The 23,328-nt window shown below is 37.1% G+C and overlaps 2 protein-coding genes across 2 annotated transcripts in view; one reads left to right on the forward strand and one right to left on the reverse strand.

Moving 5' to 3' along the window:
* Positions 1-12,547, reverse strand: part of LOC107599583 (uncharacterized) — a 67,840-nt gene extending 55,293 nt beyond the window's left edge. The window contains exon 1 of the mRNA XM_016291225.1: positions 12,493-12,547. The gene's annotated coding sequence lies outside the window, so the exon portion shown is untranslated. The remainder of the gene's footprint in view (positions 1-12,492) is intronic.
* Positions 12,548-12,654: 107 nt separating this feature from the next.
* Positions 12,655-16,481, forward strand: LOC107599252 (E3 ubiquitin-protein ligase rnf146-like). The gene is made up of 2 exons (XM_016290795.1): positions 12,655-12,845; positions 14,678-16,481. The coding sequence occupies exon 2, from the start codon at positions 14,679-14,681 to the stop codon at positions 15,783-15,785; it is 1,107 nt and encodes a 368-aa protein (XP_016146281.1). The 5' UTR covers positions 12,655-12,845; position 14,678; the 3' UTR covers positions 15,786-16,481.
* The last annotated feature ends 6,847 nt before the right edge of the window (positions 16,482-23,328 follow it).

The raw sequence follows: 23,328 nt of genomic DNA on the forward strand, positions 1-23,328 counted from the left end.
ACAGATTTCACATAACGTAATATGATAACATGATGCTACTAGTGCCATTTACAAATATATACATGATAAATATATGAAAAGGTGTGCGTTGCTTAAGCCACGTTTGCATCAAATATTCATTTTTGGTGTAAACAGGCCTCTACTTTCTAAAATAAACCCTTCACACACTGGTGTAGATGTCACATATTTAAAAGTGTTTGTATTAATACTGACAAACAAAATGAAAGCACACCCTTGAAACTCTGAAATATGCACACACAGCACTTTTACAAATCCTTTTAGTACACTTTTCCAGGTCTCTACACCACAACACAATTATAACTTGCTCAATAGCTCACTAAGCCTCATTCATTAAAATGGAAATGAGGAATGGGCCAACCCTCTGAGTGTGTACAGCTGCCTTTTATTGATCCAAACTGGAGTGTTTACCAAAGAGATGAAAAAAGACAACACATTTTCATTTATTCTATAATTCACCACTGCTCTGTGTCATAGGACAGCACAGTAAGTGTTCTGAGCTTCAGATCATAAAACTTTGACTTACTCTACGGCTCAATCCCTGTTTTCTATTCTTTTCCCCTTTCTGGACCCATTTTACAGCCCCTCTCTCAAAGGTAAAAAGGGGGGATAATGTCATATCTGCTAGAGCTGCTTTTAGGATCACATTAACACTTGCTCATCAATATTAACAGCAAACTTTCCTCTCCAAATGTTTCCTTTCTTCTCATCTCATCGCATGCCCCTTCTGATACACTTCAGTTTCGCTGAGACCAAACCCCTTTCCCCAACCCATTAAACTCACTTTGGCTCTGGCTATATTTGGAAGAGCACCATGCTACTCGTACTATTCCTGCAGTATATAATTTTGCAGCATGCAAACAGCCTAAATGTACTGCATTCCTGGATGACCTACAACATTTGCTAAAATGTGCATTATACAACCAGAATGCACTTGCAGAATAATGTATCATACAATGCAATGCATTAAAGGGGTCCTATTATGCTTTTTCACTTTTTGAATTTAGTCAGTGCACAGTGTGTATGTTTGGGCATAAAAAAGATCTACAAAGTTAAAAATTTCAGTCCACTCCAAAGGGAGAAATTTCGTTTTTTTTTAATCCCATTTCAAGAACTACAATGAACAGCTCGTTTGGACTACAGCGTTGTTTTGCAGGTTTTGTGATGTCACAAAGTGGCCCGTTAGAATATCATTAAAATAGTTTCCGCCTAGGAAATTCGAATGGTTGGGGAGGGGCGAGGTCGTGGTTAGAACGCTTGGTTGAGTGAGCGCATCAGACGAGACGACGATGAAGAAGTGCTGCTGCAGAGTTAGTGCATCAGAGAAAACGAAGAACAAGTTTTCGCCATGTCCATCAATATCTGTGCGTGCAAAGGTTCTGTGCTATCCTCTTGTTCAATATTCTCGGGGTCTGAATCCGGCTCAAACTGATATGGCAATATTGACGCCATCCTTAACGGAACTTGCTGCTCTGGCAAGGCGCATGGCAGTACTGAAACACCAATCACAACGCACTGGGACAGCTAACCAATCACAACACATTTCGTTTTTCAGAAGGCGGGCCTTCATCAAACCTGGAACTAATCGAGCCATTGTGCCAGGCTGGGGAGAAAGGTATTTTAATAATGTAAATTATGTGAAAAATAATGCGCACCAAGAATGAGAGCATGTTCTAGTACACCCCCAAAACAAAATCAAGACTTTGTAAAAGAGCAAAATACCCCTTTAAAGGAATAGGTCACCCAAAAAAGAAAATTAGCTGAAAATCTACTCACCCTCAGGCCATCCAAGATTAAAGTTTGTATCTTCATCACAACAGATTTGCATAAATTAAGCATTCCATCACTTGCTTACCAATGGATCCTCTGCAGTGAATGGGCGCCATCCAAACAGCTGATAAAAACATCACAATAATCCACACCACTCCATTTCATCAGTTAACATCTTATGAAGTGAAAAGCCGCATGTTTGTAAGAAACAGATCTATCATTAAGGCATCTATATGTAGGCATCTATATATATTTTGGACTGTTTCCGCTTATAAACGGTGCTTGACTTATGCATTTTTATCTCCTGATTCAGAGCAGAGATTGTTTTCACTTGAGAAAGCAATATTATGAATAGAGGGCTATTTTAGTCAGAAGCAATAGCCTGAAGTTAAAAATTTATTAATGACATTAATATTTGTTTCTTACAAACATACAGCTTTTCACTTTACAACAATAATTGAGTGACTGGAGTCATGTGAATAACTTGTGGATTACTGTGATGTTTTTATCAGCTGTTTGGAGTCTCATTCTGACGGCACCCATTCACTGCAGAGGATCCATTTCTCCAAATCTGTTCTGATGAAGAAACAAACTCATCTACATCTTGGATAAGCCTGAGGGTGAGTAGGGTTTCAAATAATTTAATTTTGTTTTTGATAGATCTGAAGACATTTTTGCAAATAAAAAAAAAAGTGTATATATATTAGTGCTGTCAATTGATTAAAAAAATTAACTAATTAATCACACATTTTTCTGAAATTAATCGCGATTAATCCCACCTAACATTAACGTTTTGAAAAATACTTTTACATTGCAATAATTTCACATTCAATCTTCAAATTAATGTAGAAACAACATAAAGACTTGTTTTTTTAATATATATTTTTAATATTTGTATAATGGCAACTTTTTTTATGACTGAAGGCCAGTATCACTCTGATGTCTCTATGAAATAGTTTTTTCCCCTAATATTTAACCATTGATTAGCCATTCAACATTACAAAGCTATCAATTTTAACATTTATTAGACTACTTAAAATAACTTATTTAAGTGAACTTAAAACAATCTTCACATAAACCCATTCTAATAAATGTCATATTTACCTGTGCCCTTCAGCAAGTAGGAAATAAACAGAAATTGAATGAATTTATCAAACACTCAATTCTAAATTAAAGCTACAAAGGTTAATGATTTCCTCTTTTTTTCTTTTGATCTTTGATTAACAGACATCACAACAGCTGGTTATTAGGTATTTTGTCTGTTGTCCCTTTAAGAGCTGCTGATGCTGAACATGACACGGATCTGACACACATCTACCTATTCTGACCCTAAAGTCTCAAGAGTTTAATCTAGTGTGTTAGGTGAGGGAGACAGTGCTGGGCTGCTCCAGAACAGTTTGGAAAACCACTGCATTTCAGATGTTCAAATAAATGCACAGCCATTTGCACTCTGCATCGAAAACATATATATGAACGCACTGTTGCACCTCTGAAAACTTTTAAGGGTTATTCTGTGGCGTTTATATAATCCTTTTGACGGGTTGCGTCACAGAGCTGTAAAAGCGGTTATGCTCACCAAGTGAATGAATCGCGTTTGTGCCGAACTCTTATTACAAATCAAAAACAAACACTCTTCAAGAACGTTTCTCTCTGTTAATGTGTGCGATGTCATCTCGCAGTCTGAAGCGTCTGTCATAGCAAATCCACACATGCTGTTGTGAATAATTAAGCGAAGTCTCTTCTCATAGGATAAGAACACTCAGTCTCATGAATAATTTAATAGACACCGACGCGTCATCGATGTACTATAGTCCATTGTCACAAATTGTGACGTCAACACGATGTAGATTTTAAACCCGGAAGATGAAAACAGCGCATTAACAAGTTTTCTCCAACAGTTAAAATGATCGGATGCTAACATCGTCTTCTATGATGTGCAACACAAACACCTCTTTTAAAATCTCAGAAAAAGTAGTCTGGGGTTTCATGGCCCTTTAAGGCAGCTTTAATTGCCTTTTTGGTAACTTCATGACTGAACTGACGACAAAACTGCGATTTGATATGAAATGATACTACAGCGAGCGCCGGCGCCTTTGTGCATGCAATTGAAAAGCACGCGCTACGAGCACAGTACCGTTCTCCGCGCTGGTGTGACTCGCGACTGGCGCTAAACTAAAGTTGGAGTGCACGTCTGAAACGTCTCCAGTTTAATGTGGTCATAAAGACTTTCTGCATTTAAATAAACGATGGTTCTAGTCACGAAAAAAGAGACAGAAACAGCAGTTGTGAGTGGGGTGGCCAACCGTAGCCCCGCCCCGGCGTTACCGGTGTTATATATCTTTAAGGCGTTAAACTGAAAAAATGAATCGCCTGCGTTAATGCGCTAATTTTGACATCACTAATATATATATATATATAGCCTATGCAAAAACTAGGACCCATAGACCAGAATATATCACAGAGACCTGAGGGTGGGCTCTTTTGACTTCAACCAGCAAGTGATCACCTAGCAACCATCCAGAACACCCAGCGACTGCATAGCAACAAGTAAATAAAAAAAATATATATAATAATAAATAAATAAATAAATAAAACACTCAAAACACCACAGCAGAGAACTGCTCTTTAATATGTGAAAGTTTTAATGTTTCACATACCACCGAACCTAGCCTGTTTGAGGTTGCTTAAAAATGTCTCTGATGTTTAATGCATGCTTTTAAACTTTCAAATGTCGAAAGTGAGAGGTTTGCTTTGGAAATGCCTAACTAACAAAGTGTAAAGTAAATCATTTAGCACTACCTCAAAACCCCACTTTTCGCTGACAGACAGTATGAATACCATCCTGTCTGTAGACCAAATGATCAAAAACAAACTCAGCATTGTTATGGAGAGTAGATATTAGGGCTCTGTTCATTTGTGATACACACAGCTCCTCCGGTGCATAAGTCTTTTGAATCCGATTTAATATGTAATAAGCAAACTGTTTTTAAGGGGTTACTGCTGTTTTGGGTGAAGGTTAAAAAGAAACTTTATTAGAACAAAATAAGAACTTCAGAAAATGCATAATGCTTAAAAATACATCATTTTGAAGAAAAAAATCTCTCATCAGTCAGATATTTTTTGTGATTTAAAAATGAATGCATCAATAGAGTTAGATGTTGAATGATGTAGATGTAGAGTTAGATGTTGAAATGGATGACAATATAACATTAAATAAAAATATTAAAAAGAAAGTTATGGATGTTAGTTTGAAGTCAAATGCTAGTTAGAGTGCATGTTAGAAAGAGTGAGAGGTTTATGAATATTTGTGATTCATGCAGGCTCAGTTGGGTAATGATGAATGGTCACTGAATCTCAAATGGCAAATCGTTGTTCCAGTTTCACTTCACTGGACTCAAACACAGCCGCCAGTAAAAATAACCCGCAAGCTTGTCAGATTAACAGGAGATGCACACATATTGCATGTGAGCGATTCAGCGAAACTGAACTCACGTCAGTGAAGTCATGCAGATTTGAGCTTCTGCTTGCAAACGAAGCTGAATGGCAGTTTCCACCCTTAACAGGCAGACTGGGACTGATCATTTGCAGAACATGTGTTGAACAAATTTGTTCTTTAATGAACAAGCTTGGAGCACACACACACACACACACACACACACACCCTGACTGGGCAAGAGTGTAATTACAGTGAGTTGTTGCAGTAATCTTGCTTTAATGCTCAGACTGATGCATGGAATCCATTAAGAGAGATAAACTAAAGACCAGAAATCAGCGAGAAGCCAAAACGCTTCCCTATAAATGCCAGTTTGCCAGGTTTGAGCTGTCATAAAGCTCATTATTTTCTTGCAACAAGTACTGTAAGCCATATCAGATTTTCTCACACACGAATATCCCTAACCGAGTACTTTCATATAACAGCATGGTATATGAATATGGTAATCATACAAGACTTTGGTAAATGTTTGATAGCTTAATATTTGAAAACAATAGAACAATATTTTCATAAATACTCTTTTTTTTTACTTTAGTAAAATATTAGAAAAGTAAACAAATTGTTTTTTATTTTGTAATTTTGTATCTTTTATATAATGATACTTATTAGTAATTATTTAATAATTATTATCATTAACATTATTTTGTCATTTAACTTAGTGAGTTACCTTGCTGTCTGCTACGCATCCTAAATAAAATGGAACCTCATTAGTGTCTGTTGGAATGCTCTAAATTGGTGACATTTAAATTAGATCCAATCTTTTATAGAAGTCACTGAAATTAATTTACATAAAATTCAACTTCAGTTGAGGGTAAATGAAATTTAACTACATTTACAATGCTTACAATTACATATATATGCATATATAAATGTATAAATGTAAAACAATACTCACTAGTTCTTCCATCTTAGTTTTTAACCAACAATGCTTATGGGATTGCCAAAGGAGACATGCAATGCTGGCTTAAAAATTGCTCAAAGAAGGTACAGACTTCACGTCTGGAAGGTTCTTATATATGATGTGGCCCACGTATGCAGCTCGCTAGGTTTTGGAACAGAGCCCTAGACTTCTGATGACCTCCCATATTCTTCAATTGTTCTTACATGAAACAGTTTATAATTACCACATCCTAATCTACTTCTTTTTTTTTTTTCATTATGTGGTTGATTTATGAATCTTCTTAAAAGCCCTAACAAATCCGTTTTGAGGCGTTTGTGGGGATATTTGTCAAATGAAGAAGTTCTATATTTAAGCAGCAAGATTTTGAGTCAAAAGTCCAATTACATATATGCTTTTGTCCCAACCAGCGGTTTTGAATGTTTGTCTTAAATTAGAGTAATTTTAGTTTTTGCTCCAAATGGTATACTTAGTAGTAAGATTGATGTAAATTGTCACATCTGTTTCATATATGGTACACAATTCATAACAATATCTGCTGTCCAAAACAATGCTTCGGTGTTTTTAATTTTAGCAGCTTCATGCTCAGTTTCATAATTGCTTGACTGACTATAAACATTCTTTAATATATTAACAGAATATAATAATATAAATACTTACACATCTCCCTTTATGGCATTCAGTGTGACAATACACCCTGCCAGACATTAACGTCTAAATAAACTCTTGTTCTTTTTAAGTTCAATATCCATCTATCTAGATTTTATTTGAGAGAATCAAAGGTGTGACAACTTGCCCCGGTGTCTCCTATAGCGTAACATGCACGCACACACAGATGTTCACTACAATAACGGAGACCATCAGAGCAGCTGGTGAGGTTGTAGGTTCAAACCCCATAAGGCTCGATCCACTATTGTTCCTGAACCGCTTCATGAATCATGAACTTCAACCATGTGCCTTTGATCAAGACAGTTACTCTCTAGTCATTCTAACAGGAATAAATCTGTAAAAAGTGACCCGAAGACACCGAATACGACTGGAACGACTAATTAGTAAATGAGCAGCCTACAGTGCGCTGCGAGTCCGTGCGCTCCGGTCACCGGTGCGCGCGGCGCGGCTCCATCTGTCCCAGATCCAGACGAAGCGAAAGCAAAATATGTATTTCCCAAATGCATCCACATGAAACGTGTCCAACCTTTCCACAGCACATGTCTATGGACGCACCATAAGTGCCTGTAGATATCCAGACATTCAGCGCATGTTTTCGCTTTAATAAGTTTGATTATGCTGATGAAATATAGACGCGTGTTCTACATGCAACCTGCCGCTTATAAAAAAAACAACAACCGATCTTACCTACAGGAGGCTGATTTTAAATACAGCTGGAGAGTCTTGTGTCGGTGGAGGTCTGGGAAACGGACACACGCACATTGAGGAGCGCGTACTGTCCCCAACGCGCTCTCTCTCTCTCTCTCTCATCACGACTCCACTATACAGCGTCGAGACCTGCGCGCGCACACTTCAAATTAAATTAAGCTTTTCTTATTCTTCTTAAATTTTTGAGAGGATAAAATCATTTCCAGAACCTGGAACTTAATCGGTTTTTGTTAAATGTGAGCCAAAATCATCACAATTAAAAGAACCAAAGACTTAAACTACTTTAGTCTGACTGCATTGAATTTATTTAATGCACAAGTTTCACAATTTGAGTTGAATTACTGAAATAAAATAACTTTTCCACGACATTCTAATTTATTGAGATGCACCTGTAGTAGGGATGTCACAAACATTACGTGAACATTATTGTTGACTGAACATTATTATTGACTGTATTTAAAATGTATTAAGCGTATGTGTCAATATATTCAGTAGTTCATAATCGCTAAATAAATAAGATTGCGATATTGGTCGCCTGACCATTCATTATTCTGCTCATTACACGGCTACTCATGCCAAATAAATTAATATACTGTATATAAATATTGATTTACAGAACCAATTACAATATAGCCTACATTTTTATATAATTATTAATTTTGATTCCAATTAAATTGGTCTAAGTTAAGTTATTTTTATCCGTGCATCTTTGCATTCGTTGTTTTTTTGTTTTTTTCCCCGCCAACTGATGTTTCATTCATACAAATCAAAAAGTATGTTCAGTGTAAAAGTAATACTTAATCCCTCCAGGCCATTTACTATATCGTATATCCGTTAAATGGCGCAAATTAGCTATTCAAACTTCTGAAGTATTCCACCTTCTACACAGTACGCGACTTGGAGATGGCTTCCCGGATGGATGAAGGTCGATTGTTTAGATTTTTTGACCAGTGAGTGATTGACAAAACCAGAATTAGGTATTTCGTGGAATACTGTAATAGAATTATACAAATGTGATATATGTCTAATTATTATTATAACAGCACAAACAGATTCTGGCCTATCAGCAACTGTTTCAACCCAACTTTGGGTCAAATATGGACTAACCCAACAGTCAGGTTACATTTTTACATTAAATGTTTAACCCAAAAGTTGGGTTAGTCCATATTTGACCCAAAGTTGGGTTGAAACAACCCAGCATTTTTTAGAGTGTAAGAATGGCAGAAAGGCAGAACAAACCACCATCACGTTAACACACAACTTGAAAATAATACACTAAATAATATAAGAATGCAACATAAACTACAATATTGTATTGGTCATAAGGCCTTAGAATTAACTTTCGTTGAATATAAAGCACATTTTCCCACATACATAATTGCTGCTTTCACCAATACAACTTTAACCCGATGGATGATAAAAACAATTCCGCACTGAGACTTGAATAATATAGATGGGTGGACTTGGCCCACTAAGCAACCACACCAAACACCTTAGCAACCGCATAGCAATGCCCTGGCAACCACCCAAAAATGCGGTGAGGGTTTTGTAAAGCACCACTTCTATATATATATATATTTTTTTTTTATATTATTAGTACTACTATATATTTACTTTTATTATTTATTTTTTCTTTTAATTTTATTTTTATTTTTTTGAGGAAACATCTACTTGCTGAGCCACAAGTTTACCTGGATGTAACAGTGTTTTTAACATAAAAATTCATTTATTCCAGTTGAAGAACAAAAATGGATACAAATCTTGCTCTCTCTCTCTTTTTTTTTTTTTTTGCAGAAACTAAAGTTTTACTGCCTTGAAATTTAAAGTCTATAAAATGCTTACATTTACAAACTTAGGATAATTTATATAGCAACATAAAATCAAATTCTTATTATAATTAGTGTACCACAAATTACCTGACTGTAATGTTCACTGAATCATTTTCATCAGTAATTTTAACACAAGAAAACTTTCTTCTAACTTAAAATAAAGGGGAAAAAATTATTTGCAGATGTAATGCAGCCATAAATGTTTAATGTTTCACATGCATAATCTTGAGCTTAATGCTGCTCTGCTTTGTTCAGCTTTCATAGCCTTGAAGTTTAAATTCTATAATATATTAACTCTCAGATTTACGCAGCCTGTTTTATATACCACCTTAACATAAAATCACATCCGAATTATTATTATTGTTCCACAAATAACCCACCTGTAATGCTCATTTAATGATTCTCACCAGTAATTTAAACACGAGAAAGTTTGTTCTATTTAGAGATTTTATAGGGCCATAAATGTTTAATATTTTGCTTGCATATTCTTGATGTTGCTCTTTTTCTGTTTAGCCAAAAATGAAGCGTAATTGCCTTTTAATTGCCCTGAAGTTTATAGTCTGTCAGAAGATATTGCTTGGGAGTTTCGGCACAGTATATCAAGAATTTTATTCTGAAAAGTTTCCAGTATCGCCTAATAATCTACTTGTATTCCCCTATATAAACATAATGATGAATGTGTGCCATGTAAACTGTGACCTGGGTTTGTAAATGGGTTTCCACATGAACCACAATACATTGCTGTCAGCTCATTTCCCTGCGAGTGTAATTTCAGCAGGGATCCAGCTCCAATCTGTTTATTTCTAATTTTACCATATACATAGAATAACAATGACTGGGAGAATATTTGCCTCGCACGCAGCCCCAATAACTGGAGAAGATGAATGCGTGGCATAGTACTTTCATACCTGCGAGTCTGTGTGTGCGTTCATTGCAACGCCCCAGTTTAGCTGCCTCCTCTCCTCTGCCGTTGATGGTATCTTATTGTTAGCAGGTGGCTGCCAGTGACAGGAGCATTGAAAAACTGCTGACAATAAGCCATGGCTCATAGGAAAACGTGAAAAAGGAGGACACGCGAGCAGTGTGGTTCTTCCTCACTAAGGCGTAGGGGGTGTTAGAAGGGAAAGGAACGAGATCCCCGGGGAAACGTTCCAGCGAGTTCCTGTGCTTTAGATGATGGTTCATAAACTACCATCACCCTCGAGGGCCTGGGGAGCCGAAGCTGAAATACTTCAGAAGTGCCAATAAATGAAAAAGTGAGAATTAGAGGAAAGTTTGGCGAGCCGAGGGGTGTAATGGAGACCGATGGACCATGGGAAAGAAACCCCTCTGAGGAGGAAGTGAGGTCTCGTGTGAAAGATCTCTGTCATTCACACTGAGAGGGTTTGTGTGCCGTCGTACTAAGCAGCTGTGGAAAATGAGCACTCAATGATTTCATGCATATGGCACCCACGCATGTAAACACACACACACACACACACACACTGAAGACTCCATCTCTACAACACAGCCATGCTAGCGTAACAAAGCCACAGGGAATAAAGCGTTCTTTTCCGTTCTAATTTAAGAATTTCTCTCATTTAATGCCGTGTATTACACACGATTGCACACATCAAACGATTATCTCTGCATCACGACACCAAGACCATTTTTCCCCAAGAAACTGAGAAGAGTTCTCTTGAGCGCAGATGTGACAAAGAACATCCAGCAACACGAGATTTTAGTGTAACACAGGAAGGCTACAGATGGACTGCAGTGTGTCTGGTGAACATGCGGTTACTTAAGCAAAATCCTGCAGGCGTGCAGCGTGAATATCATATTTTAGGATATAGGCACGGATCTGTTTATTACTGTACTGCCTCCTTTAATTGAGATTAATGCAGTTCAGTGGGCATAACAGGAAAGATGCCAACATTATAATCCGAACCCGGGTGCCAGGTGTCGAGTTTTCAATCGCAGTGTAATAGAAAACTTTTGCTTCTGTGTACAACTACTATCTGATGTGGTCTTAACCTACTTGCAACACATTAAAAATAGATTCCTTTTCTACTTGAATTAGTTGGTTATGTAGACAGATTTACTGCTAATCCCCAAAGGGACAAGCAGCTGTTTGCATCCTTTATTTTCTAACACAATTGTGCCCTCTAGTGAAACTGTCTTGAAAATAAAGCATAACGCAACATGGACACGCATACAGAGGTTCTCAACTCTGGCCCTGGAGGTCCAGTTTCTTGCAGAGTTTAGCTCCAACCCTAATCAAACACACCCGAACAAGCAAATCGAGGTCTTCAGGATTACTAGAACGTTACAGGCAATGAGTTTGATCAAAGTTGGAGCTAAACTCTGCAGGAAAGTAGACCACGAGGGCCACATTTGAGAAGCCCTGCATGGTCTAGCATAATGTTATCTGATATGTCAAACCAGTTGCTGTTACAAATGGTACAGATCATCCTTTTACAACTAAATGTGTTATTTATATCAATTTAAATTAATAATCTTTTTTTTTTTAAATAAAAACATAATAGAGCTTAAAGGATATTGTTCACTTGCAGAATGTAAATGCTGCCATCATTTACTCACCCTCCACTTGTCCCAAACCTGTATGAGTGTCTTTCTTCTGTCGAACACAAAAGATGATATTTTGAAAAATGTTGATATCCAAAGAGTTGATGGGCACCATTCCATAGTATTTATTTTTCTACCGAATGGTGCCCATCAACTGTTCGGATCCTTAAAAAAAAATTAACATTCAAAGAAACTCAAACAGGTTTGGAACAAGTGGAGGGTGAGTAAATGATGACAGAATTTTCATTCTGGAAGTGAACTTATCCTTTAATAATGTGAGTCATAATAGCCTACAGGCCTAATCAATAATCTACAAAACCCGTACAAAGAGAGAAAAAAAAACTAATCTACTAAGAGTAGCCTATGCTGTTAAACAATTATTTAAAAATATATAGAAATGCATAAATAGGGCGATTTCTGACTCTTGTTTGAGTTGATGAACCATGGTTGGCCAGGCTTTTGAAATTGTTTTTAGTTAATTAAAATTGTAGTATTTTTCTTATGCACCGAACACTAATGATGTGAAAATACTCGATACTTACAAAACTTACATGTTGGGTCTCAAGATGATGTGAACCCGTAAACGTTGATATTAAGATAATGTTTGTCAGCAACTTGAGCACTAAACACGACCAGTGTATCTGACTCGTACTGTTTTCAGGTTCTGCGCAAGTGTTGCGCAGAGCGGATGCGCATGAACACACATCAGCGGTCTTATTATCATCACTGAGGAGCCGTGAAAACATTATTGCGTTCATCTGTGTCGAGCAAATTCTAACGTTTCCGATCAATTTGAGTCAATAAACGAACAATGAGTGATCATCCGGTGACTAGCAGATGAGCCAAATCTGATCGTCGCTGAAAGAAAGAGGCGAAATTTCGGCTATTTTGTCAGGTGAGTGAACTGAAAGACGTTCAGGCAAGACGCAGCAAAATCACCAAAAATATACATATTTATTCAAGAAATCCAACTGATGGTGTTAATGGTAATATGTCGTTTCACATGTTTGTCGTTTATAATTCTTTCATTTGAAAGGGTTTAGGCACTGCGTTTTAATGTGAAATTAGGCTGTGTTTTGGTCAGGGGTGTTGCCCTGTCTACAGGCCTCAATCTGATCTCAACAGCAGCTCATACAAAGCCTCAAAAACCCCATTCAGGAAGTGTGTGTAGTTAGATCATTTATTAATATGATGCCTACAAGTGTAAATAGGTAGATTTGTGTAATTCTTGTTTGAGTTGTTGAGGAATTTGGGCCTGTAATGCAATATAAAAACACATTTATCAGTTTAGCTGCTGAATGTAACCCAGTTTATTTAATCTAAATATGTAAATGTATTAGTGGAATATAGTTTTATATATTGTTTTATTAAAAAATAATTAGATTTTCAGTCTTTCTGACCCTTTTTGCTTTTGTTGATGTAACAGTTTAATGATTTAATTGTATTATTTAAAATGATTTAATTATTTTGTTGGTTTAAACCTTTTAAAAACACTTTAGTGTAATGTTTGTTAAATATGCACATGTAACATTCTTTATGGCTAATATTTATTTAAATATTTGTATATGAATCATTTAAACCAATTATTTGACAAATGTCACTTTTTTTTCAATCTGTATTATTTCTTTGTAAATACATTTCAAATTCATTAAAACGTGATTTAAGTTTATTTCTTTTAAATGTAAATTGTTAAAGATTAATCTTTAATTGTATTATTTAAAACTATTATTGTAATTATATGATGGTTCCAGCCGAACCAGTCAAGACGTTTTAGGTTAACTTTTGTTAACAAATATAGGCTAACTGAGTCTTTATGGCTGGTATTCCTATAAATGTTTGCAAAGAAATATCATATTTTATTATTATGTGTTATTTATTATTTTGTCTATGCTTAACCTAAACTAATATAACATACAAGTAGCGTCTGATATTCTAGTATATTCTGTACCAGCATCATAAAATGTCCCGTAAATGGTTAGGCTGTAAAGGATTTGGGTCATGGTATATTTAGATCATTTCTGCGTCTGATTTGGGCCAGTTGCCATTATGAATATGCACAGGCTGTCCTATCAAGCCAGATAGTTTATGTAGGAGTCAGTTTTATAGATATGTGATGGTAAAGAAAGATTTTAAGTGTAAACAACATATTCCTCTCATTCGTTGTGCTTCTGGTCTCACTTTGAATGTGCTTTCAAATATTAACAGCTCTTTTTATTTTATGTGTTGCACAAGGCTTTGGTTTTATATTGACAGATAATACATCGGTGTTTCTCAACCCTGGTCCTGGAGCCCCCCAGCACTGCACATTTTGTGTGTCTCCCTAATCAAACACACTTGATTCAACTCATTAGCTCATTAAAAGAAACTCCAGGACCTGAAATGGGTGTGTCAGATAAGGGAGACATACAAAATGTACAGTGTTGGGGGGTTGAGAAACACTGTAATACACGAATGGCACTCTTTCTTGTTAAAGTGGAGTAATACTTGTCAGATGAGAGACTGGAAATGCAAGAGCTTTAATCATACAGAGCAACAAAGAACTCAAGCAAGCGCTGTTTACTCGTGACTTTTGTCGACTTGGGCAACATAGTTTGGTAAACAGTGCCCCGTTTGTTACATCTGCTTATGTACCGCTGACGTTAGCTTGTGTAGGCAGCACATTTCTCCAAACTTGTTTTTCCATGCATTTTCTCCTGTGAAATAATTGTATTTTCATTTTCTTCACAGCATGGCTAGTTGCGGCGAGGTTAATCTTTCCATGGACTCCCTGACTTCAGGCAAGAAGGTGAGTGGGGAGTCTGTGACGGAGGGAAGTCCATCCCCTTCGTCTCCTTCCCTACCCATTCCGGAGTGTGCAATCTGCCTGCAGAGCTGCGTCCATCCCGTACGCCTGCCATGCCAACATATTTTTTGCTTCCTATGCGTAAAAGGAGCTTCCTGGCACAGCAAACGCTGCGCCCTCTGTAGAGGGGAGGTGCCTGAGGACTTCCTGGAGCGTCCCACTTTGCTCTCGCCTGAAGAGCTGAAGGCTTCGGCGACAGGCGGACGTGGTACGGGGACTGGTGGCCACGCGTGGTACTATGAGGGGCGTAACGGATGGTGGCAGTACGACGAGCGGACTAGCCGAGAGCTAGAGGACGCCTTCAACAAGGGCAAGAAGAGCGCCGAGATGCTGATCGCCGGCTTCCTGTACGTGGCCGACTTGGAGAACATGGTGCAGTACAGGAGGAATGAACACGGCCGCAGGCGGAGGATGAAGAGGGATGTGGTGGATATCCCTAAGAAAGGTGTGGCCGGATTAAGACTCGATCCAGATCCCAATCCCAGTCCTGCAGCGGGAACAGCTCCTGCAGCACCCGCAGTTGCGGATTTAAACGGAAGCATTGATGGCGCCACAGCGGAGCGAGAGAGTTCAGCAGATGGAGCGGACACTGGAGTCAGCGGAGGACGTCCTCAAGGCATCTTTGCTTCTGCTCCCGTAAGGCCGCCAACTGTCTTGGGTGGTCACCTGACCAGCCCTGCTTCCTCCAGTGATATTCAGCTTGTACAGGCTCTCTCCCAACTCAATATGAACCCCGCTGAGCAAGAACCAGAAGAGGAAGACGCAGAAGACGATTCGGCCGCTCCGGACCCATCGGGGTATGAATCAGAGTCTGGCACGAGCGAGGATGAAGATGAGCAGGCTGGGGATGAAGGTGAAGATGAGCACACAGAAGGCTCCCAGGGTAGGCATAGATTGCATCAGTTGGACAGACCGTCCCCTGGTGGTGGCCCTGCGCATAGCAGCGATCGCTCTGGGTGCCCCGACGGTCAGTGCACCGTTACAAAGGTCTGACCGCAGCACAACTACAGAACTCCTACCCAACTCCCACAACCGCTGGGTATTTCTAACCAATCTCTGAAATGCAAAAAAATTAAAGAATAAACCTTTCAAATCATTGAAACACGGTCTTGGACCAGGTTTGAGGCTAGGGACGGATGGTTTTAGTGTAAGAATAGTGCTTGTCTCTTTCAGTCTTAGAGGACTGTACCAGGGCTGTACTCTTTAATGGAAATTACAGGCAAAACTACAATAAACTTGCTTTTATGATGCCTAGAATACTGTAAATTGGTCCAGCCATTACACTTTCATTTGCATTCTTGTAATAGAAAATAAAAGTTCACAATAAAAAAAAAATGACTTTTAACCCTGAAAAATTAAAAGAAAAAGAGTATAAAATATAAATTTGCACAAGCCTATTTTTAACCTTGTATGACCATTGAGATTTTTGTGTTTTTATAACAAATTGGCACATTTCATCCTAAATTCTCATTACTCTAATGCATTTGTCTTATTAGTTATTAATCTCAATGCTGATTTTCACTTTTTTTTTTTTTTTGACTGTGATACTGAGATTTGTGTAAAAATTGTATTTATTATATTGCATTAATGAGAATTTGGGGGGGGGATTTGCTTAGTTGTGCACAATTCAAAGAAATCTCAATGATCTACAATACAGGCTTAATTTAATCATATATTTAAAAAAAAAAATCCTTTTGATTTTGAGGTGCAATTTGACCCAAACATGTTCTTGAGATTCCTATTTTCTTATCATGAGATTTCATTACATCTAGCATGGCTCAACACCATTATCCAGTGGTTACGGAGTCATACAGTAATGAAGTTAAAGTCTTTTCATAAAAATATGCCATATCAACTTTTACCCTGAGGCGTCTTCAATGCCATCAAAAAACAATTGCTAAAATAAAATTGCATCTCTTGGTAGGAAGTCCATAGACCCATTTATATTGGGTCTTTACTAGTTTTATTGTTTTGAATATCACAATTATGCTGTAGATCAAAATGCCTGACTATATTTTGCGAACAGTATTTTCATGGAAATGTAAAACATTTTGTAAATCACCACCTGGTACAGAGCCTTCTAGATCTTCAACAAGTGGTAAGAAAGCATCAGTTTTTTTTTTGGTGAAATGACAAACATTAGATGCAAAACCAGCATAATTTCAAATGCAAAACCTAACGAGAAAATAATTTATTGTAGTTTTGCCAAGGATTCCTCTTTAGCACGCTCTAGTCATTAGAAAACCTTCAGTCATCTTACATTTACTACTTCTAGTGTTTCATGGTGTGAGGTTTAAAACACTTTAACGGTCTGTGTGTGTGTGTGCATTTGCGTTTGTTTTAAGCAACTTGTCTTTTATTCTTCTGTCTCATCTTGGTGTGCTTTATCTGTTTCGTGGATTTGCATGTGTTGCTGTGAGCGAGGATGGAGCCCTGGACTACGGCGCTTTGAACTCTGGGAAAGGCGAGTTTCATCAGATATTGTAATTTGTAGTTGTAAAGTAGTCCTCAGACTGCAGCACACCGAGTGAGTGAGGGGTTTTCAAGCATAGGTGTCCGATTTGACGGTTTTTGAAATTTTAATGTTATTTTCAATCCTGCTAATTCTCATCTCCATCTGTTCAGGTTCTTTGTTGTCAACGAAACAAAATGAAAATTAAAATCAAGAATAACTTCTTTTTGCTGTATTTGTTTTAACTGTGTTGTTTTGTTACCAGGTTTATCTGAGAAATAAAGTGTTGTCTGTTACCTGTCTGAGATCAAACTTTCCTGATGTATATTTCTCAATATAAGAAGGTTTACTTTACCTTAAAGAATGTTCATTATTTTGTATTTTTCCATTTACTAGTATTATGTATGGTCTAAACATGCTAAAACTAGAATTGGCCTCCAACGCTCAGTTTTTAGAAATCAGCAGCAAGATTGTCAGGGCTTTCATCAACATACAGTTAAAAGAACTGATTTGCAGATGTGAAACTCACCTTCTGAATAAGTTTTTCTAATATGGTTTAGAGACGCTATTAAAATATCTACAGTTCTTATAGGAATAGTTCTTCCTGAAAGGTTCTCACAGACTTTTGATTATTTTTTGCAGTGAACCAATTAAAATCTTGTGCACGCTGACTTCCAGAAACTGTGTAAAGCCAGCTGACTGGATTTGAGATTTTTTAAGAAAGCTCTTGCTGTTTTTGTGTGCAATATGCAGATGAAGCTGAAACTATTTGGTGGCAATCTACAATCTGTACTGGATAAGATTTACACTTTAGACTCAAGTTTTATTATCATTGCAGTACTGTAAGATAAACTTACTGATGCTGTATGTGAAAATGAAATCTTTAAGAAGTAATTGCATAAGTTCCTTTCACAAAGTCAGCATCTTAAATGTAATTGTTAAAGGAATGGTTAACTTAAAAATAAAAATTTACTCACCCTCAGGCCGTCCAAGATGTAGTCTGTTTTTTTCATCAGAACAGATTGGAGAAATTTAGCATTGTAAATACCAGTACATAACCCATAATAACACTTCCTCCAGTGAAATAGTCCATTGACACTGTGGATTATTGTGATGTTTTTTTGTGAGATGATTGGACTCTCATTTTGACAGCACCCATTCACTGCAGAGGATCCGTTGGTGAGCAAGTGATGTAATGCTTAAATTTCTCTAAATCTGTTCCAGTGAGGAAACAAACTTATCTGCATCTTGGATGACCTGAGGGTGAGTTACTTTTAAGAAAATTGTAATTTTGGGTGAACAATTCCTATAAATTCAGTTACATGATGTTTACAGTTATGTTGATGTCTGCATCCTTTAACTTTCACCATACATTGGTTTGTACATTGTGAGAAAAGTTTCAGGATCACAAGTTTCAGGCCAGCAAAGTCCAATTTGTAATTCACTGGTTCTTCAAACTAGTTCACACACTACACAAACTAATTTGTGTAACTGATGCAATAGGATATCATTTACAAGACTGTCTGTACAGTATGGATAAGTGTGATTGTGAGAAATATAGTGCAGTGAATATAGCCACGACAGTCTCATATTGCGGCAAAGATTCTGTTCTAGTCTTCAGACATAGTGGAGTCCAAGATGCATGAATCTAGGCATCTCCCAGGACAGACCCCTGCGGCACTCCAGTAAACTCATTAAACTGTCCGCAGTGACCCAAATGGCACACCCTTCCTCTTGTCCGCCAGAAAGACATCCATCACCTTCATAGCTTCAACCAAACTTGGCAGCCTGATATTTCAGGATGTGCTTTGGGCCTTTATGGGCTTACTTTGGGGATTGAAAATGTATTTATTGTGTGTGTGGATGTGGGTGTGTATTTGTCTCTGGCTGACGGTATTTAGCGAACATGTTGGCTCTGTGTCTGAGATGATCTCATCTAGTAATGTCTGTGTAATCATTAATAACTTTCATATGACACCTCGCTGTGCTGATGACATCTCAGCTCATTTTCTGCTGTGCTCTGGTCACGGCGCCGGCAAGTATGCATGGGTCATTCCCCCAGATCAGATCACAGTCTGCTTTTTAACCAGTCAACGGCTTTAAAGGCACGATATCCAGGGTATAAGGCTGTTTATACATTCTATAAAAAGATCATTCAAAGTTGTAAATAACAGATATTTGGAGTATGTTTTACAATAAAATACTATTTCAGTATTTCTTCTTAAAAAATGTTAAGTCAGTTTACTTGCCATTTCTTTGTAATTATTTGTGAAATTTACCAGCAAGTTCTGAGTAAATAAATAGTTTCACCACCACTTTTTTTGTTTAGTGTACACTGAAAAATTGGAATAGGATTTACTTGAAAAAAGCTAGTAATTTTCACTTAGGAATTGCTAGTAATTTTCACAAATAATTACAAGAAACAGCAACACACTGAATGCAACCTAAAACTGAAATAGTATGTTCTTGTAAAACAATCTAATAATGTTATTTTCAACTTCAAAAAAGTTATGTATGTGTGTGTGTATATATATATATATATATATATTTATTTTATTTTTATTATTTTTTTAACAGTGACAGTATGCTGCTTCAGGAAATGCTGTGAATGTGTTGATTTTATTGGCTGTAAGTTGCTGTATTCCAACTTGAAAAAAACATCTTTCCTAGCTATCAAACACTTCTGACAGAGTTTTCTCTGGTGTTTAGATGCCTTACGCTTTTTCACCTTAAAGCGTGTAGCATCACTGTTTGCAAACAGGTTTCCCCAACAGTTTTCCTGACTGCCATTGGTTGGACAAATAGGTTATTCCTCCCTAAACTTGACTATTTAGTTGAGTGTTGTTGTGTCATAATCATAAGTAGTTCAAGCAAAAGTTGATTTATGCTTTTCGTTGGGATTATAGGATTTTGGGCATGACCTTGAATTGTAGATCCCATCCTGTTGTCAGCTTATTGAATGCGTTTGTTTTAATGTTGTAGTGTCAGGGTGGTTTTTCTGATTATTGATCTCCATATAAACCTCTAACTTTTTTTTTTTTTGCATTAGCTTATAGGCAGAAGAATCTTTTACTATTTAACCGTATTATAAATATGAGACAGATTGCTACTGTAAGGAGGTTCTGGTCGCCTGTGCTGATATTACTCTGGTCTGAGGGACAGTATGGAGATCAGGTGATAATTTTCTCTCTGACAGCAGCAGCAGAGTTCACATTCCCAAGTCTCCGAGTGTCTGATAGTGTGATTTTCTCACCCTCTTGAGTAGCTTTATTCTTCACTGTCTCTTTACATGTGCTCAGGCGCCAGATAAACGGGTCATGCATGCTTTTATGCTCAATAGAGCTTTAGTCTTATATGTAATATCTTGTGATGTTTAGCGCTAGTGTAAATGGTTTCATAACTTCTGTATCTACTGTAAAGAGAAAATCCACCTAAAAATAAAAATTGTCATTATTTACTCGCCCTCAAATTGTTCCAAACCTCTATGAGTTTCTTTCTTCTCTTGAACACAAAAGAAGATATTTTGAAGAATGTGGGTAACCAAACTTTTACTACCATAGTATGGAGAGAAAAAAAACATTACTATGGAAGACAATGAGGACCATAAAGTGTTTGGTCACCCACATTCTTCAAAATATCTTATTTTGTGTTCAGAAGAAGAAAGAAATTATTACCGGTTTAGAACAACAAATTAATAATATTCTCCCCAAAATCACTTACACATAAAATGTGACATATGCTTAATCTGAATCGCCATAGCAATAGCTGACAGTCTAAACCTATCAGAGGCTGTCGTGCTAATAAACCAGTTGTCAGCATGGATGACCATCAGGATCAGGTCTGTATTGTACACAGGACTGAGCTATATCTGATGTGAGGACAGTCCTTTGGATATGACCATGCAATCAGCAACCTCTTTTAACCTGTCTGTGGTGTAGCACTAAATAGAAGTGTCTAAAACGCCTGTCATTAGAGGTCGACAGGGTTTTTTTTTTTATCTGACAGCTGTCTCTCAACATTCAAGGACGAGCTGTGTGTTTTTATTCATGTGCAATGCCATGCTACCCATGTTTACCTTCTAAAGCCGAGTTCACATGACTGTTTTATTGTGAAACATGTGAAGCTCATTTCAGACCACCCCACAGTTTATATAAAGAGCATATATATTTGATGTTTTTGAAAGTCTCTTTTGATTACCAAGGCTGCATTTATTTGATCAAAAATACAATGAAACAGTAATATTGTGAAAAATTATTACAATTTAAAACAACTGCTTTTTTTATATATATAATTTGACAGACGTTGGCTAATAAGCTGCTTTCCATTGACTGAAAGCTTCCATTTAGCCTCCTTCAGGAATGAGTTATAAACAGGATCAGAGGCAAATGAGGAGTTTTACCCAGAATGTGGTGCACTCTCAGAAAAAAAGGTACAAAAGCTGTCACTGGGGCGATACCTTTTCAAAAGGCACACCTTTGTACCTAAACAGTCCATATTGGTAAAGGTACCTAAGTGTACCTTTTGAAAAGGTACTGCCCCAGTGACAGTGTACTGATGCGTAAATGGTAGCAGTGATATGCATAAAAGATGGAAAACCACTAAGAGTGTCAATAACAGAATGGCGCTTTGTCTGAAATGGCACCAATTTAACAGTTAATTTGAATAAACACGGGTTTCAAGTGTGAAATTGGTTATTTTCTGTGGTAACATCCTCCATGCAACAGATGTTGCCAAGAAACCTTGTTCTGAACCCAACTTTATTCAATTTTAGATCCTTATTGATATGTAATGATCATGAACCGCTTCAAATGTCATTGTGAACGTGTGACTCAAGTGTGGATATGAAAATGGTCTGATCCTAGATCTCTTGGTTCTAGTTTGGCTCAAAATGCAAGGGACAAGCAGATCATTTTCAGATAGTAATGGAGATAATGGCCTGCGAAGTGTAGATTAATTTCCTAAGTCATGCACAATTGGCCAAACTAACTGTCCTTCTCTCGTTAGTCTCCCAAACGCTCCCATTCTGACCTATCATCCCCTTGTGTCCCACAGACGTCATGTGGAGGTCTCAATTTGGACCGTCTATCCACAGCTGTCAGTCAAATACAAACTATTTCTATTAGATGCAAGGACAGCAGGCCTTTAATGTTTAAGTCTAATCTAGTTTGCTCTTGATTTACTTCTTAGTACTTGCCAGTTGTGTTTGACACCATTGTGTGTCCATCTTATTAACATATGGGGTCCAATGATCTGTCCTTTCCACTGTTTAAAGACTCATGGATGAGTATCTCCTTTCAAAGGGATGTTTTGTGACCTTTCTCTATTTTAGAAAACAGGACAGATATTCCCATGATCCCTCAAGACCTGGTATCACAGTACCAAGCAGTTGTCAATATCAACACTTATCTTAAGTGCGTGGAAGTCTCAAAGGTCATGAGGTGTCCATGATGCTTGTCTTCGTAAGTCATAATCAGCGTCGTCACTTGATCTTTTTCCACCAACTCTCTGACTCTAACTATTAAATGGGTGATAATCGCTACTGTCCATGTAATGATTTTATGTAATTTCTCTTTCTACAAGCCAAGAACAGCACATTTGAACTTATTTATTGTTAATGCATTAGGTATCAGGAACAAATAATGATCAACAATATGTATTAATACGTTATACTATTATACTAAATACACTATTAATATAATAGTATAAATGTACTATTAATGTAAAAGTTAATTTATACTAAATATACTACTGTTTATTGTTCATTTGTTTTAATATTTTTAATAATTAATGTTAATTATTACTATTAAAGGTCTGAACCTAAACATAACTGTCAGTGTAATCGTATGAAAGATTATACGAATAAGCCACATATTTAGCAAAATGTAAAGGTTGTGTATTGCCATGGGATTGTGTTGGTTAATTAACACTTTTTAAATACGTTAATAATTTTTAAAGGAACACGCCACTATTTTTGAAAATAGGCTAATTTTCCAACTCCCCTAGAGTTAAACAGTTGAGTTTTACCGTTTTCGACCATTTTCAGCCGATCTCCGGGTCTGGCGGTAGTACTTTTAGCTGTAGCTT

The sequence above is a fragment of the Sinocyclocheilus grahami genome, unplaced genomic scaffold (assembly GCF_001515645.1).
Source record: "Sinocyclocheilus grahami isolate Dianchi unplaced genomic scaffold, SAMN03320097.WGS_v1.1 scaffold13.1, whole genome shotgun sequence".
NCBI classification, from domain to species: domain Eukaryota; kingdom Metazoa; phylum Chordata; class Actinopteri; order Cypriniformes; family Cyprinidae; genus Sinocyclocheilus; species Sinocyclocheilus grahami.

Bases quoted from the DNA above. Each gene is read 5' to 3' on its own strand.
- LOC107599252 (XM_016290795.1), top strand. From the start codon at position 14,679: ATGGCTAGTTGCGGCGAGGTTAATCTTTCCATGGACTCCCTGACTTCA.